This window comes from Amblyomma maculatum, chromosome 10 (assembly GCF_055883805.1).
Source record: "Amblyomma maculatum isolate TAMU_Amacu chromosome 10, ASM5588380v1, whole genome shotgun sequence".
Classification (NCBI taxonomy): Eukaryota; Metazoa; Arthropoda; class Arachnida; order Ixodida; family Ixodidae; genus Amblyomma; species Amblyomma maculatum.
Window position 1 is genome coordinate 72420673 of NC_139353.1, and position 18297 is coordinate 72438969.

Sequence of the window (18297 nt, forward strand, 5' to 3'; positions counted from 1 at the left end):
TCGAAGAGATCAAAGAAGCCCAACTGGTCACGCAGATAGCCAGGCTCCAGCAGACTCCTACGGGGCGCTCGCTTCTTAGGCGACTAGGGCTAGGTGCAACTGCGGAAATCGAGAATCGTACTGCGAGCATACCGGACGCAATTCGCCAGACGCTAAAGGTTAGCTCCCTTCCCCGGAACATGGACCCCAACTTGCATGTGGCCTGTAGAGCAGCCCGGGCGAAGTATGTACAACTAAATTTAGCTACAAGATCCACAACGGTATACACGGACGGGGCTCCGTATACAGGAAGCTCCCATAAAAGCGCAGTGGCGATAGCTATTGATTCCAACCTAAAGGAACTAGCTAGCGCCTCAGTCAGGGAATGCACGGTAACCGAAGGGGAGGAGCTGGCCGTTGCTCTTGCGGTGGTAGCCGGGTATCGAAGCAACACGTCCCTTACCATTCTTACAGATTCTAGAGAAGCGTGCCGTAACTACATGAACGGCCGCATAGGTCACGCCGCGCTCAGGCTCCTCCAGAGCGCGACCCCATCAGAAGTCAAACACAACATCTACTGGGTGCCAGGACACACCGACATAGCGGGGAACGAACGCGCCGATCAGGTAGCTGGTGGGTACACGAGCCGAGCTTCCTCCCAATCGGACGATCTACCCCAGCGAGTCGGCCCTACATACTCAGATATTCTGAACTACTATAAGGGGGTACGGATCCGCTATCCGCCGCCTCATCGGGATCTAAAACAAGAGGCAGTGTACTGGCGAAGACTGCAGACAGGAACATTCCCTAACCTGCATATCCTAAGCAAAATTTACCCGTCACAATATCGGGACACCTGCCCATGGTGTGGTAGCACACCTTCGTTATACCACATCACGTGGCAATGTAGAAATAACGACAGCTTTCGTAAAGACCCGAGTGCGGAACAGTGGGAGAGCCGGCTCTCCAGCGGCGATTTGGATTGCCAACTAGGTCTAATCCAGCACGCCCAGCGAGCAGCGCAGCTCAGCGGAGCCCTGGAATAGGGGCACCGACCCTGTGAGAAGGCGGAAGATGGAACTCTTCTGCTACTAGCACAAGACCCTCCTAGAGAAACTAACGTATTTCCTATCCTATCCTTATCGCTTACGCAAGTCGCTCTCTTTCAAAAGCAGAGACAAACTACTCAACCACGGAAAAGGAATGTCTCGTGGTAGTTTGGGCCATAACTAAGTTCCTACCCTATATTTACGGCCGACCTTTTAGGGCTGTGAGCGACCACCATTCGTTATGCTAGCTAGCCAACCTCAAAGACCCCTCTGGACGGCTTGCAATGTGGAGCCTCCGTCTCCAAGAATACGACATTATGGTTGTATACAAGAGCGGCCGTAAGCACAGCGACGCCGGTTGCTTGTCTCGTGCACCAGTTGATGCTGCCCCTCCCGACCGAGAAGACGATGACTTCCCGTTTCTTGCTGTCGTCACGACCACCGACATGGCCCAGCGTCAACGGGCTGACCCCGGTTTACGCCCGCTTATTGATCATCTCGAAGGCCTTGATGTAGCTGTCCCACGTGCTTTTGCACGGGGTTTATCCTCCTATAGCATTCGCAATGGCGTTCTACATAGGCGAAACTTTCAGCACAACAAGGAAAACTTTCGTTGTGCCGTCCGACCTCAGGCCAGAAATCTTGCACGCATGCCACGATGAGCCTTCGGCTGAACATTTAGGAGTCATGCGAACAGTAGCACGCATTCGACAAAAGTACTATTGGCCTAAGTTGCTGCTTTCAGTCCAGCACTACGTGAGAACATGCCGAGATTTCCAGCGGCGAAAGACACCTCCGCTGAAGCCTGCAGGGCTCCTTCAGCCGATAACTCCGCCAACAGCCCCTTTCCAGCAAGTGGGTATGGATCTTCTGGGCCCTTTCCCAATGTCCGCATCAGGGCACAGATGGATAGTAGTGGCGACGGACTACTTAACGCGATACGCCGAGACACAGGCACTTTCCCGTGCAACTGCTGCAGAAGTAGCCCAGTTTTTTCTTAAGACCATCGTACTGCGCCACGGTGCCCCATCGGTTATTATCACTGAGCGCGGTACAGCCTTTACGGCTGAACTAATGCAGGCTCTCTTCAGTCTTACCCGCACAAGTCATCGTAGGACTACTGCTTACCATCCGCAAACAAACGGACTGACTGAACGCCTCAATAGAACGCTTGCAGACATGATTTCCATGTACGTCGACGTTGAGCATCGCACGTGGGATGAAGTCCTTCCGTATGCAACTTTTGCATACAATACGGCTGAACAGGAGACGGCGCGTGTTGCGCCATTCCAGCTAGTCTACGATCGTCCCGTCACCACAATGTTGGACGCTATGCTACCCATAAGTCATGGCGACGATGTCACCAACGCCTATGCAGACGTCGACATATTCACCCCAGTACTAGCTAAGCACATGTGTCCGAGTGTGCACGCGAGCGACATGTGTAGACTGTGCGCGAAGGAGAGAGCCACCGCGGCTCACATCCTTTGGGACTGTAGCGTAAATCCGCGCGAAGCCAGCGAGAAGACGACGATCCCGCCGCAGCTAGAGGCTGCAACGAGGAGCTGTGATCAAGAGACACAACTCAAGGCCGGCAAGCAGGTTTCGGTAGCTCTAGAGAGGCAGCGACCGAGCGAAACCGAGGAGAGGGGGGGCAGCACCCCCAAGAAGGGGGCGGCGGCCCTCTCGAACTCGCGGGAGTAGCGAGGGACGTAACAAGACCTCAAGGAGCACAACGCACGAGACTGACGTGGCCGCGTCACGGTAAAAGCTTGTCCTCCCTGCTTGGAGGGAGCCTAACCGATTCTGCAGGCATTTTAAATAAAAGTTGTTCTCTCTCTCTCTCTCATATTTCTACAGCGGGCCGAAGAAGTCCGCCAGCTCGCACGATGCCGTATTCAACAACAACATCGCGATGCCAGTCGGTACAACCTCCGACACCGAGACGTTCACTACCAACCTGGCGATCTTGTATGGGTGTGGACACCAGTGCGCCGTCGAGGACTCTCCGAGAAACTACTTCGCCGTTACTTTGGGCCATACGAGGTCATTCGACGTCTTAGTAACGCGACTTAAGATGTTAAGTTGTTGCTCGGAGCCAACGACCTTCAACACGGCGGCGCTCAAGTGCTGAAACTGTTCATGTAATGCGGATGAAACCGTATTATGAGAGGCAGTGATCTTTTGCGCGTGTGCAGCTTTGTGTTCCCTGCTTCTCCTGTGTGCATAATCTGAGGATATTCCCAGCGTCTAGTCGCCGCTTTCGAAGAGGGGGGGGGGGGGGGTAATGCCGCGTGCCTCTCTGAAAAGAGGACAAAGGAGAACAGAGGACAAAGAGGACGAAACTGAGTGTAGCGCGTGGAATTGTTCCGATCCGTGATCGCTGCCTTGTACTCGTTACAATATTAACATTACCTCATTAATTCCGTTGATTTAGGTATACTGGAAAATATGACCCTGGTTTATGAGTGCCAAAACGTGACAGACAAGGCTGCTGTTGCTTACAACGCTTGCATGGGTACGTACGTCTCCTATACTTATTAACTTAAGAAATTTGGTCTTCTTTGTCATAGCAGAAGCTCTTAGCTTAGATGAACGTTAACATCTAGACATTATTTTATTCGCACAAACCAGCCTCGTTTCCGGTCCGCCAAATGCACGTCCACTGATGTTTTGCTGCTAACTGTACAAGTTAAGAACGCCAGGCCTGCACAAAAATAACATTGCTGTCGTCTTCTTTGTCGTCCTTATGAAGGCTTTCGAATTACGAAGACTTTCAGAAGCAAACTTCATCTACTTCTTTGAAACTACCTTTCCGACATGCTGAAACGAGTAGCAATGAATGGGTTGGTGTCCTCAATTCAATCACAAGTTTCAGGAATGCCACATGGTTTGGTTATTGTACGCAATATTTGTTCGCTGTATTTAGACAGTGTCACTTTGCCTGGCTTTGTGAGACTGCGTTCACAGCCGAATAACGGTTCTGAAAAGCACATGCTCAATACGCTAACGAAGAAATATCATCAGTAAGCTCAAGCAGTTTTCAGAAATTAGCGTTGCGGCATTTGCGTACTTGGCGTGAAAACATAGGTCCCTCTAAGGCAGGACCATCTCGCTTCAGATGGATAGGAGGTCCTAATTGCGATTTTTACCGGTAACAACTGCCGCTGCTGCCTTTCGTTGTGGCTGACCTCGATTTGACGACCATTTTTGACGCTAATACTCGATATCTGGAAATCAACGACAGCGATCTTATTTTTGTACATTCTTGGTTTTGTTAACCTGTTGAGTTAGAAGCAGAACTGCAGTAGGCATGGTCTGTGCGACCAGAAACCAGGCTTGTTGTACCAACAATATCTCATCGAGCTTACTATCCTAAACCTAAAGCATCATAAACTGCTATACGTATTCGTATACCACAACTGTGGCACGCAAAACTAAAGGTGTATTCGGTTGGGAGGACGAGAGCATAGGCGCCGGGCATTGCGCAGCAGTACAGGAGCACGCCGAGCGAGAGTGTAACTGTCCTCCCACGGGAACGCTGTCTGCGTGTCGAGAGCAGCGCGCGACGACCACGCGACCGCACTTCTCTTCCCAGCATTCTCCGCCTGCCCACAGTGGCGGCAGTTGCAACCCGAGGAGAGGCCAACGCTCCGTGAAGAACCGCTTGTTTTGTATGGTTTTGTTTTCACAGCCCGACGATTTGCCCCCTTTGGCCTTTTCGACGCCAACAGCGACTCTCAAACATGCATACAACACCTGAGCAGTGCTTTCCGCTCCTGACGAAAATTCGCTTGATTCCGAAGAGCTCGCCGAGCACCGACGCATTGCAGCCGCGATTTTGAGCGTCGCCCACTCAAGAGAAAGAAAAAGATGGCTTGGATATGACGGTTTATGCAATGTGACTTCCTCTACATTCGCTTTAGACGAGAGAGCAGCCGGGAGTGCACTCGGCTGCTCTAAGCGGAGGAAAAGCCGTCCTTCTCTACCATTGGAAGCCAATGATTCTACTCCTGCTCTCCAACTGAAGGGCGCCCGCTTGTCTGAGAGCACTTTCGAAGTACTCTTGAGTGCACCTGTTCTCCCACTCAAATTCGCCACAATGTACGGCATTGCGAAAAAGGTAAAAAAAAAGAGAATTTTAAAACAGCAGTCTTATTTTAGAAGGTAGATGATGTCTTAGTCGAGCCGTAGTGCCAACAGTCAATGATGTTTTAGGTTTGAAATAGTGTGTCCGATCAGTCATGTTTCTCGAGAAGACCACTCCAAGGACTTTCAAGCTGTCTACAAGTTCAATCTGTTCTGTTCGTCGTCGTATGTTTATATTAACTTGTAATTCCTTCTCTTTCGGGGAGTGCCACATACTCTGCGCTTGTCTGGCTTGTGTTAAGGTTCAACCAGTTTGCTTTAATTTAAACATCCAAATCAAGTAACAAGTTTTTGCTCGTTCCTCAATATCCACTTCCGGGATCTCTGACAAGAAAACGGTGTGATCAGCACAAAGGTTGAGATTTATGCTCTGAGCTCAATGTTCACTATCATTGTTATAAAAAATATTTAAAAGCAGCCCTTGTATGGGAACATGACGAAAACAGGTGTGAATTATTTTTTGAAGAAGATTTACTTTTATGGATTTCTAGATATTGCTATTGTTGAATAAGCATTGCATGTAATGTTTCGTAAACGCAGCCCCTATATAAATTGTAAACAAGAAATGCTTCTGATGTTCCGTGAATGGAGTACCTATATAAATTAAGGAAGAAAACGATATTACCAGGTGAAACACCTTAGGAAATTCATTATTAGTACCCAGCACAGTATGTTTCTTACTAACAGCTTCTACGATCATTTAGGTTTTGATTAGATGAGATGTTTCTGTTACTTCTTAAAACCATGCTCACGTTATTTGGATATCTCAGATTTTTTAGATCCATTTATTAAATACTGCTTTCCCCAATATTGAACGCACCCGTAAAATCTCTATTGACCTAGGAAACACAGCCAAAGAAAAAATTAATTACAAATAAAATTGACGACTGGTCAAAGATTATTAAGCACGTGCTACACGGGAGATAGCTGCACGACACATACAGCCTAGCCTATGCTATTTTAGTGTTGCTTTGCAAAACCGGACCTCTGTAATATCCATAGGAGACCGATAGAGGAATCAGCTGATTACAAACTGAGAAAAGTACGCGCGTTTTTATTTGTATGCACAATCACAGCCAGAACCATCGCAATGGTTAGTCCGCCGTAGGAAAAAGCTATTTGAAGGTTAAAGTAATTGGGCCACTGTTCGTTTTTGTTTTATTTCAGTACTAAATAGAGCATGTATATTTGCTTGAGTTCCAGGTTGCAATCAGGAGTTCAGTTTTCGCCAAAGTACAGCAGAAAATTCTTGTAATGATAGTAAACATTTATTGCTTAAATATGTATTTCTTACTCACGTAATCAAATGTAAGCGATTTTTGCTGCCTCTTACATTAACTATCCTTGGGTATCCTTAGACTTTTACAAATTTTGTATATATAACAGTTTTATGTTTAATAAAGTTTGATAATTCTGCACTTAGACGAGGTTTCGAGATTTTATGATATTGATGCAAAAATGCGTGCTATATAGAGCACTGAACAAGTCAGTGAACATGCCTTATGCGTTTTCGATCTTACATAAAGTTCAATTTCTTCTCGTCATAGCAAGAAAAAAACTCAAAATGTCTGGCATGAATTTCTGGTATATATTTTGTCTGCGTCACATTTGAAGTGATTTCAAGAATTTTTTGGTTGATGTAACTTTTCTGAAATGGCCAATATGGCAGTTTCATTACCACTTATGATACACATATCCAATAATGGGAAACTGTTCAGAGTGACACGAGTGCGTTCTGCAATGAATGGGTTCGAATGCGAGTGGGTTCGTTCTAAAACCATTACATCAATTATATTACATAGCTTCTTTTCGGAGTATGTTGGTACAAAGATATTAAGTCTCTGCATAAAAAAACATCTATCCTATCTCTATCACGTGAGCGATACGATTCCATAAGTGAATTTAAGTGTGCGTCATTGGGTTGATGTGACAGCATTGTGAGTTCTGTCATGCCCCCTGGCGGATTTGCCTGATGCTAGGCTAGCGAACTTTGGCCTCCTTCGACCATATGGCTTATTTTTGGAGCCTTTACATAGGTTAAATCAAGAAGCGGCGGAGCTGGAACTTTATAACGACGATGATATTCACTTCACAGCGCGAGAGTGTGTTACAGTTTTACCATAGCAGTGGTAAAACTGTAACACACTCTCGGCCCTAGCATATGATTCTCCAGTGCCTGGGCCAGGGAAGCTGACCTGTTTGGTTGATGGTTGCAGTCCTGGTGGTGGCGCTCTCATGAGAGCCTATGATGCCATGAACCAAGAAATGATTTTGAATTGATCACCTAGGAAGAAACTTTAGGAAATCGGGGAATTGTCTGCATGGCGGCAGATATAAGGCATAATAGATGCTTATTCCTGCCCCACTTGACGCCTTCTTTCATCGCAATATGATGCCCCCCCCCCCCCCCCCTCCCTCGCCCGCCTATCCATGCGACTTTGATAAAAATCTGATAGCGAACGAGCATGAATACGCGAGAGTATACTTAATATTATTACTGAAACAGATATGCGAAGCAAGTGTGCTAACTTGCCGTTCTTTTTGGCTATGGATCGATCACTTTGGACGAGCAGGGATTACGTCAGATATTGTTCCGTTACGGTAGATTCAACTTCAGATTGAAAAAATGCAACAATTGGGAAAAGAAATCCATATCTGAAAGCTGTCTCTCAAAATCGACGTAAGCAATCTTAGACGGGTCATCTGCTTTTTCGGCGATAATGTCTTCTTGCTGCGCCGACTAATACCTGCAGCCAAACCCTTTCTACACGTTCCCCGCGCCAAACAATGCTTTTGTAGCCGCAGAAACGTATTCAGTTTGCTTTTTGGCTATGCAAATATTCACGTTTTGGCCTTTTTAAGAGAAAGGTCGCGTTCAGCTATGTGTACATTGTTTGACGCCGGGAATCGCCTTCTTTTTCAATACGATGGCTTGCCTGAATGTTAGAATTTGCAAGAAAAAGGCCACGGACCATGCCAAAAATATTAGTTATTTCCAGAACACTATCTTTGTCAGCCTACGATGCAGCCGACACGTCGACGTCGAAAACATGTCGGTGTTTGTTTTGAATAAGTTGAATTTCGTGCTCTTTTAGTCACGAGAAGAAGGTGTCACGTTGTTTTCACAGTCTACTCAGGTCTTTCGTGAGGTCCTATTTTTTCCTCCATGGTGTTAACTTACGCTTTCATTTCTTTTTCATGTTGGCTAATTAATGTTAAGTTAATATCCACGTATATCCTTCCTGACTGTCGCTCGAAGCCTTTATTTAATACTTTGTATGCGTACTTTAGCCCTAAAAGTAACTATTAGTACAGCACGAGCTCATCTGACATCTCAGTGAGTAAAGTTTGAAGAGTGAAGAGTGCGAGTGTACAAACATAATTCTATTTTAGTTTTTTGTTTTTTTTTTTGCATTTTTCTTATATTTGTAATAGCGCGTGCTATAGGAAAGACGGAATGAATATTTCCGTAGGACGGAATTGAGTGCAAAGAAGAAATAGTTCACGGATCGGTGGCTGTAGAAAGCTTGCTAGTTTGAATGCATAGAAACTCGACAGTAATTATATCACTCTTCGGAAGCAATCGTAACGTAATATGATTTGTTTTTGCAGAGCAGCAATTGCAACTTTACTGCACTGGAGCGATTTTGTTGCAGTGATTCGTAATTTAATTCCGTTTTGGAAGTATTCATTTCTTTCAGTGTATGGTGTGGGCCACTGGCTAATAACGTTTACAATCATTTTTTCGCTGTCAGAGTTTATGTTTTTACGCTGCTATGTGTGCATATATGTATGTATGTATGTATGTATGTATGTATGTATGTATGTATGTATGTATGTATGTATGTATGTATGTATGTATGTATGTATGTATGTATGTATGTATGTATGTATGTATGTATGTATGTATGTATGTATGTATGTATGTATGTATGTATGTATGTATGTATGTATGTATGTATGTATGTATGTATGTATGTATGTATGTATGTATGTATGTATGTATGTATGTATGTATGTATGTATGTATGTATGTATGTATGTATGTATGTATGTATGTATGTATGTATGTATGTATGTATGTATGTATGTATGTATGTATGTATGTATGTATGTATGTATGTATGTATGTATGTTGGGTATGTATGTATGTATGTATGTATGTATGTATGTATGTATGTATGTATGTATTTGGGTATGTATGTATGTATGTATTTGGGTATGTAGGTTGCGATACATACATAATGTTCACGCGTTTATGGTGTGTGTACTAATGTATAGACGCCTCCTTTTTCAGCGGTTCCATCTTCACCAGATCGACGTGATGTGATGCTAGAATTAATGAACGCGTCGGGAGTTGTTCGCTGGCCGATAACAAACGAAACTGAAAAGGTGTTCGAGAATTGCTCCCAAGTGCTACACATGACTGGAATCTCCGCAGTTCGCAGAGCAGCAATTGCAACTTTACTGCACTGGAGCGATTTTGTTGCAGTGATTCGTAATTTAATTCCGTTTTGGAAGTATTCATTTCTTTCAGTGTATGGTGTGGGCCACTGGCTAATAACGTTTACAATCATTTTTTCGCTGTCAGAGTTTATGTTTTTACGCTGCTATGTGTGCATATATGTATGTATGTATGTATGTATGTATGTATGTATGTATGTATGTATGTATGTATGTATGTATGTATGTATGTATGTATGTATGTATGTATGTATGTATGTATGTATGTATGTATGTATGTATGTATGTATGTATGTATGTATGTATGTATGTATGTATGTATGTATGTATGTATGTATTTGGGTATGTATGTATGTATGTATTTGGGTATGTAGGTTGCGATACATACATAATGTTCACGCGTTTATGGTGTGTGTACTAATGTATAGACGCCTCCTTTTTCAGCGGTTCCATCTTCACCAGATCGACGTGATGTGATGCTAGAATTAATGAACGCGTCGGGAGTTGTTCGCTGGCCGATAACAAACGAAACTGAAAAGGTGTTCGAGAATTGCTCCCAAGTGCTACACATGACTGGAATCTCCGCAGTTCTTTCCACCAATGTTGAAAGGGACATCAAGATGCTGAATTCTAACGTTATTGGGGTAAGCTGACTGTGGCCATACTTAACTCAATCAACGTGACGATAGTTTTCCTTGTCAGAGCACTGAAAGCTTACACGAGTTCGTTTGTAGCTGCCTGTCCAAGTTTAGTGATGATAATTATTAAAGTGTGAAAGGTCGTGAAGGTCGAGACCTGCAACTGCAAGCACTGAAGCTCAGAGAGGAAGCATGGCAGTGGTCACGTTTTTCGCAGGCAGTTGAAGTCGCGCTCATGGTCACTTATAGTTTTCATGTAGGCCAGCACTGGGTTCTTTAATTTCGTTTACGCTGTTGAGTGGCAGCCTTCAAGGCTTGCCTTGTGGTAGTGGCAGCTTACATGGCCGGACACTTGTTGGTTTTGAGGCTGGGTGATGCCATGCGATCGCATGCATTAGCCTATTTGGCAGGAGCTGCGAAGTCTGGCTTTTCTTTTCAGATAGGAGGCTGAGAAAAATCGAACCATCCAGGGTTCTAGCTTCCAGAATTATAAATGCTGTTCCTACACCCCAGATGCACCATATGTCTGCACGGCGCGGATAAGCGGGTTTTCTATCCATGTCAGGTAGCCTTTCCGATTCGGTAGCTCACAATGGTATACTAAATTGTATGACAATCATATTAGCGATTATTAAATTTCAGTGTTTAGTGACTAAGCCAGTGCAAAAGGATGTGTGCTAGAATGAGGATGCACGATTTCAGCCGTGGATGGCAGCCTTGCACATTTTGGCGCCATACTCTAAATTTTGGCGCTAAAGCATCTCCTCAGTGCTTTTTGTACATTTCATGCCTATCCTGTGGTATTGGTTCAATGCCTGTCCAGCCATGGCAACTTCTTTTGCCAAATGAATCAAACCTCAGAGCAGTAGAGCCCCAGCTACATGATGCAGCTCTGATGTGAAAGTGTCGTCGAAATTTCGCAGCTGTCACTGTGGATATGGTGGATCACGTGGCAATTCTGAAATTGATGTGGACTACTGTGCGATTTTTGTAGCCTAAATTGTTGCATATTCTTCACAACATAAGTAAACATCTGAAAGCTTCATTCGTCTGCAGTACAAATGTTTTTCCCCGTTTTATCAAGCACTTGGCTTTCGGCACTGCAAAGTACCCAGATATGCGGCGCAACGTACACGAACAAGTGAATAGAAACACAAAACAGGCGCACACTACTAACTGTAATGTGAAATTGAACACGCACGTTCTCTTCAAGACTAAACCACAACTACCTCTTCTACACCCAAGTACATCTCAACCTGACATCTCTTCTTTGCCAAGCAGATGTCTAGCCAACAATAAAGGTTTGCAGCCCAATAATCCCAGTCCATTACTCACATCGTACAAGCATGGCAGTCAGGCCTTCCACCACACAGACACACCCGAAACGACCACTACATATCTGCAGTTGCCACATATAACGTCCAAGTTCACTCGTTCTCTTCCTGTGGGTCACTCTTCCGAAACGTCCTCAGTAAGACAAGTCCATTCAAAAGCACCTCTAATGAGCACAAGTTCTTGCAACAATTAAGGAGGATTCCTCAAGAAAGAAAATTTTTCTTCGTAAAGACAGTGAGGCTTAACACATGTGCCATTTTTCTTATTTATCCAACACGCCTCTAAAATGTCCCGGGCATTCTTGTCTTTACGCTTCAACAAAGGGCCTCTGTCCAGGGAAGGACCTTTTAAGCAAAGGAGCCCAGTGCTTCGACCAGGTATCGGAGATAGTCTGTGCAAAATGCTACAGTGACACGCGCGCCGCAAAGAAACGAAAATTCAAATCAAAGCTCTCTCATGCTCTCCTTCGGGAAGTCAGCTTTCCCGTTCCCTGCGCTGGCTCGTCGAGGCGCAGCTATGACGTCTTGGTCGAAAACGACTTCCATTGGTCCGTTTCACTGTCTGAGGGAGAAAGATGGGTGTCTACCGTTCGCTGTGCGCTTTTTCCTCACCACGGCCGGACAGAATGACGGTGTAAGTACACCGTGGACTGAATCCAGCGGCACGCGCTCCCTCGCCCGGTTTTTTTTTTCGCGCACACGGAGTGCCACGCCCCACCTCACGGCAAACGCGGAGGAGGGAGGAGAACTTGACTTTCGGATGCTAGACGACCTCTGGCAGGAGAGTGAAAAACCTTTGCGAGGGAGCGGGAGGGGAGAAACGTGACTGAATCGGGGGATTGCGGTGGCTGTAACTGTGTTATTAGTTACTCATTTCAAAAACATTTTGCGGTCTTGAGTTTTGGGGGAGAAGTTTCACAGTCACCGGGGAAGAAAATATTTTCGACAGGAGGGTGGACAGTGGGCCTTTAAAATCCTAAGCCTACTCAACAACGGCTCACACTTGCACTTTTGACAATTCAGTGGTAAGTTTGACCCATTTTCATTCTCTATGAATGTCTCATGCTCTCATGTTCTATCACTAATACACCTCCCAGTCTGGCCTATATATACATTTCGTCACGTCAATTGAATCTCATAAACCACTCCTACCACAGCTTAAAATACGCTTGAAATGCCTCTTATAACATTGATGTTTCTTACTCTTCCCTATTCTTGCACACAAACCACTCAAGTTTTTTTTTGGCGCAGAAAAACAAACGGAACATCAAACCTGCCTGCAACCTTTTTCAGGCACTGCGCCATTCTGAATGTAAGGAACTGCTAGTGGGCGTTTATTTCCCAAATTTGCTGCAAGCCTTCTTTTGCCTTTCATTTTCTGATAAAGCAAGGGAGCATGAGAAATTTATAGAGAATTGGAAGGGGTCAGTTTAACCCGACATTGTGATCCGTTGTTGAGTAGGTTCAGAATTTTAGGAAAGAGTACGGATAAAATTGCCCCAAAAGTTTTACAGGTGTTTTCGATGAATAAGAAAGATTGCATACGTGTAAGTGAAGCCTTACTGTTTTTACGCAGAAGGAAATTTCCTTTCTTAAGGAAGCCTCCTGAGTTGTTGGAGGGATGTGTTTATTAGAGGTGATTTTGGATGGCCTTGTCTCACTGAGGACGTTTCGAAAGATTAACCTACATGAAGAGGAGTGAACTTGAACGCTATATGTGGCAGCTGCAGATGTGTGATGGTTTTGTCTAGTGTGTGTCTATGTGGCGGAAGGTGTGACGCTCATGCTTGGATGATGTGAATGATGGACTCGGATGATTGAGCTGCTAATAATTATTGTTGGCTTGACATCCGCTTGGCAAATAAGAGGTGTCCCAGTGAGATGAACTTGGATGTACAATAGGAAGTTGTGGCAGAGTGCTGAAGAGGAAGTACGTGTTCAGTTTCATATCACAGTTTGTAGTGTTTGTCTGTGTTATGTTTCTATTCACGAGTTTGTGTATGTTGCGCCGCATTCCTGGGTACTATGCAGCACCAACTCACTGCTCAAGCTGTTATTTGGTATTGCAACATTGAAACTGAGCTTAAGGTATAAACAGCCACCCAGAAAGCGAAACCACACAAATTTGGTTTTAGATGTTTATAGATACTTTTAAGTGTTGTTTTTGCTGATCAGATTTTCTCGGTTCATATGCTTTTCCGCTCGATAGCGCCACGATCGCATGTCCTTGAAGTCTGCCAGATCGGGCTTTAAAGGGCCCGATTGGACGACGCTTCCACCTTAACGGATTTAGTGGACTTAGTTCGTCGTGCACGTGAATACAGTCTGCATTGAAACATAGAAACGTGACTCATAAACGTTTTATGGTAGCCCTTGATAGAGTTTCGACTGCCAGCATTACGCTTTTCTTTACGGCTAGAGATATAATTCCACACTGCGGTCCCACTGGCACTTTCTTCTCGTAGCGCCGGCAGGAATTGAAGCTGAGGGGGCTTTTTTCCAACACCGTAGGTGGAGGAGCCCTTTTCTTAAGAGCGGGGAAATTTCATGATATTGCGTAACAAAGAATGAAAACCTTCAGAAAAAAATAATGGGTCAAACGAGTTCACCTGGCAGTGCAGCAATTTCCGCACACGTTGTTGGCGTTTAAAAAGGGTGTTTTTACATCTTCCCTAGGAGCCGCTATAGAGATTACTTTGACTTGCTGACGAACAAATTTCCGGTTGGGATCGCACCTCCCTGTCATCAAAGCTACTCCAAGAAGTTACTAAAGATTGGCTATACTTGCTGACGAAGGAATTTCCGGAGTTAATGGCACTGGTCCTTCATCACAACAGCTCGTCTTTGAGGCCGTGCCATAATGAGGAGCTGATAGATGGATAGAACATAAGACCATTTCCTTGGAAACGGGGTGGTGGCGTTGCCATTACGTTTATTTTTTTTAGCTTTCTGTAAGGTTGTTATAGATACACTGAGTATTCTGTCGCTTCCTTTGCTCTTTTAATACAATTCTGAACTTACGCCACCTTCTGTTCGTTGATATCGTCGACCATAAACCCTGACTGCTCATTCGAGGGTCAAATTCTAAAGTTAAAGCTCAGCTACTTTGGGCCATCTGATGAGAAGAGAGGAGTTGCTGGAGAAAGATTTGATGTTGGGAAAGGTTGAGGGTCACCGGAGAAGGGGTAGGCAGCAAACGTGATGGTTAGATGGCATCCTCGAGGCGCTGTAGATGAAGTTATGTGATGTTAGGAAGATATAGAGAGACCGGAAAGCGTGGCGTGATATGATCCATAGGGTGACGAAGTGTCGGACACGACTGAACGACTAAACTGAACTGACCTTCTGCTTTATAGCCATCAATCTTCTCAGTCACGTTTTGCTATTTTCGCCCCAGGATTCATTTTACTATCTTCGACCGCTAGCTTCGAAAGCGATTTTCCCCAGAGCACATGTGCCATCTCCTTTGTTTAAGATTTCGTAGCTATGTGTGCAAAGCCACCTTGATCTAAGATTTTAGAGTCGGACAGTGCTTCTTCAGTTATTAAAAAAGTTCTTTGCTTATCTGCCTTTTCCAAATACGGTATAGTTCTACACTCCGTTCCTACTCTGTTGAGTTGAACCAGCCTTTAACCCCTCTGTTTCTTTCCTGACACTAAAATGTTTTTATTTCTTCGTTTTGGTGTCCTACACAATTACTGATTATTTTCCTCGTTCAAGGGGGAAATTCCTTAGCTCCCCCGGCTATTGTATAATTATATCAGGCGTCCCTTGCATAATATTTTACTTCTATCTTCCCGTGATTCGAAAGATGGACAGCCATATTTACCTGTACCGTGTCGATTGTGTTTTGCCCAGGTCCCTTAATGCTAATCGTTCAACAGGTCTCCAACGTATTTCTAACCTCGCCTGTATCTCTTTTTTTTTAAGCTAGAAAACCAGATTCACGAAAGTAAGGCCTGATTCCTTATTTTACTTTACAAATATCATTCAGTACCTCATATCTGTTGTAGCAACTCCCCCCGCCCCTTCAAATGTATATGTTTCATTACGATGTAAGCTGTTTGCCTCTTTGCTCGAACGGACAGTTCGTGCTGTCCCGTGTATGTGAGTTTTTCGCTGAATGATACCAAGAGGCATTTGTATTTTGCCACTTTGAGTATTTCATGGATTTGTTTGTTAAGCATCTGATTGATTATAACATTGAAAATTATTGAAGTCGAATCAAAATTACTAACCTTGAAGCCTAGTGCATCCTTTCGACTTTATAAAAATTACCTAAAGCATGCACGTCTCCAATAGTTGAATACTCTACGACCTTTCTTCTTATACTATATGATAAATGAAACCTAGACGACGTCCTTTTAGCCTTAGTTCATATTTCTTATATAAGTCATGAATGTTAGCGATGACAGAGGACAACTTTGTCCTAACCGTTTGCACGGCCCACCTGAGGGTGGTGCTGCTGCCATGTTGGCGTGGAAATGGTTCCACAAAGACTGTATGCTGTTACCATGTGACGAATGTGACGAACGCACAGTGGCTGGAGCAAGAGTCAGTATTCAGCCCGCGCTGGGATATGTGCGAAGCAGTGGGTCCCCATAGGGCCGGTATACAGCCAGCATGTAAGGTTCGCACCTTATCAGTACAACCCCTTATATGGTCACCATGTGGCCACCACGTAATGCGCTGGATGTCGCGATCAACCGCAAGTCGTGTGCCTATACCAAAACAATGTCGTCGTGTGGTTGACATGCGACTAACACATGTCCATTATGTAATCTCCCGCTGGTCAGTAGGGCAATAGGTTTCTGTAGCACCTGTTTAGTTCTATCGTAAGCTCCTCCTGGCATGCTAATCCACACGAGTGTTTAACGATTTCTAAGCATAATTGCAATACGGCTAAATATTAGCAGTACAAAAATACTGGACTGCGCTTAGGTGTTCTTAGGGAGGAAATGGCTATAGGCACTTTGCAAGGCTGTTTACATAACTGCATTGTCGTTCTCATCCTTACCATCATCATATCATAGAAAGTAATGCGGCTGCCAGTGGAGGGTCACAGTAGGACTTAAGGGATATAGACATGAAAGAGCCGCTTTAGGAAATGGAGGAAGGCTATCGTATATATGGTTCTGACATTGTTGCCTCTGTGCGACAGACTCCGCCAAGGTCAGGTTTTGACTATGAATCTATGGCCCGCTTTTAGAAAGGGGAACGTCACAACCAATCTAATCCAATCATCAGCAATATCGGGGCCATCATAATTATCAACAGAAACTCAATGCACCCGAACTGTCATCGCTACTATCACCATTATCATTATTACTAACTACAGCGACACTTTCATCGGTATTATCATGGTTATCACTAACTACATCGGCACTCTTACCGCTACCATCGTCCTTACGCTAGACAAGAGTTATGGGATATGTTTTTTACGACCCCGGCGTGACGGCTTAAGATTGAAGAGGTAGTGGTTCGTTTTTCATTGGAGTTCATTTTTAAACGCCAGTGCGAAGAACTCTTTCTGATTGCAATTTACACGGGCGCCATACATGAGGCAAGAAAGGCAACTTAAGTGTCTCTTGTAGGGTAAGACGCGATAGCGTAGGCGATAAGCCGAAATATAAAGCCCTGTGTGAGCAAGCGGTATGAATGCGTCTGCGTGGCCTAGGAGTAGCGTGGTTCACTCGGCAGTCAAGAACCCTGGCAGGTTGATTCTTTTTCCACCTTCCTATCCTAAAAGAGAAACCTGAGTTGGCAGTTCGTACCAATGTTCTGTTATCATGTGGTCTCGTTAAGTCGCACAAATCAGCGAAGCTTGAGTGTCCGGCTATGGTAGCTGTCTTATACCACCTGACAGCAATATATCCGTAAATTTTCGCTCACAACGCCACGCCGAAGCCGGATTTTCTGGTGAACAAGGCCTTTAACTCTATTGTTTTAAAAAGGAAAAAAATCTATTGGCCGCATGTTTTGATGTTTCTCAACTGACACATGATCTTGCTTCTCCCAGCTCGATCAGTTAAAGTTCCGCACAGTGGGCAGAAACCAGCTCATACATCCAGAGAAAGAAGGAAACAAGAAAATAATTGAGGCTTACAAGCATCTCATCAAAACAGCACTCAAATTTATGAGACCCAACATCAGTGAAGCGGAGATGGCTCGTCTTTCGCAAGAAATTGTAAACTTCGAAGGGCAGTTGGCCAACGTAAGTACGGAGACGCGTGCCTTTGTTTTTTTTTTCGTTGTGCAAAGAACAGCTTGCTTTGGTAACAAGATAATGAATTTATTCATTGAGGTTAAACGTTCTGCCTCGCCACCATTCTGTTCTTGATTAAGAGAAGGATATAATTAAAACATGTTTCCTCGCTAACCCAACCTGCACCTGTGCTGCCGCCTAACGTTGCACCTAGAGTTTTCATTTTCATACTTATATTCATCATCATCATCATCATCAGCCTGATTATACCCACTGCAGGGCGAAGGCCTCTCCCATATCTCTCCACTTAACCCGGTTCTGTGCTAGCTGCATCCACTTGACCCCTGCGAACTTCTTAATCTCATCCGCCCACCTAACTTTCTGCCGCCCCCTATTCCCAATTTAAATTCAAGAATTTTCATTGTCTCCAAGTTCGAGCCGTTTAAGACACGGATGACTCGACAAATGTTTATTTTTTT

At 44.6% G+C, this 18297-nt stretch overlaps 1 protein-coding gene across 1 annotated transcript in view; it reads left to right on the forward strand.

Annotated features, from left to right (window-relative positions):
- LOC146176781 (neprilysin-1-like) overlaps positions 1-18297 on the forward strand; it is a 46403-nt gene that overhangs the window by 20082 nt on the left and 8024 nt on the right. Inside the window, exons 4-6 of the mRNA XM_084581387.1 lie at positions 3466-3546; positions 9475-9617; positions 17633-17827. Of these exons, the coding sequence (XP_084437513.1) occupies positions 3466-3546; positions 9475-9617; positions 17633-17827 (419 nt within the window). The remainder of the gene's footprint in view (positions 1-3465; positions 3547-9474; positions 9618-17632; positions 17828-18297) is intronic.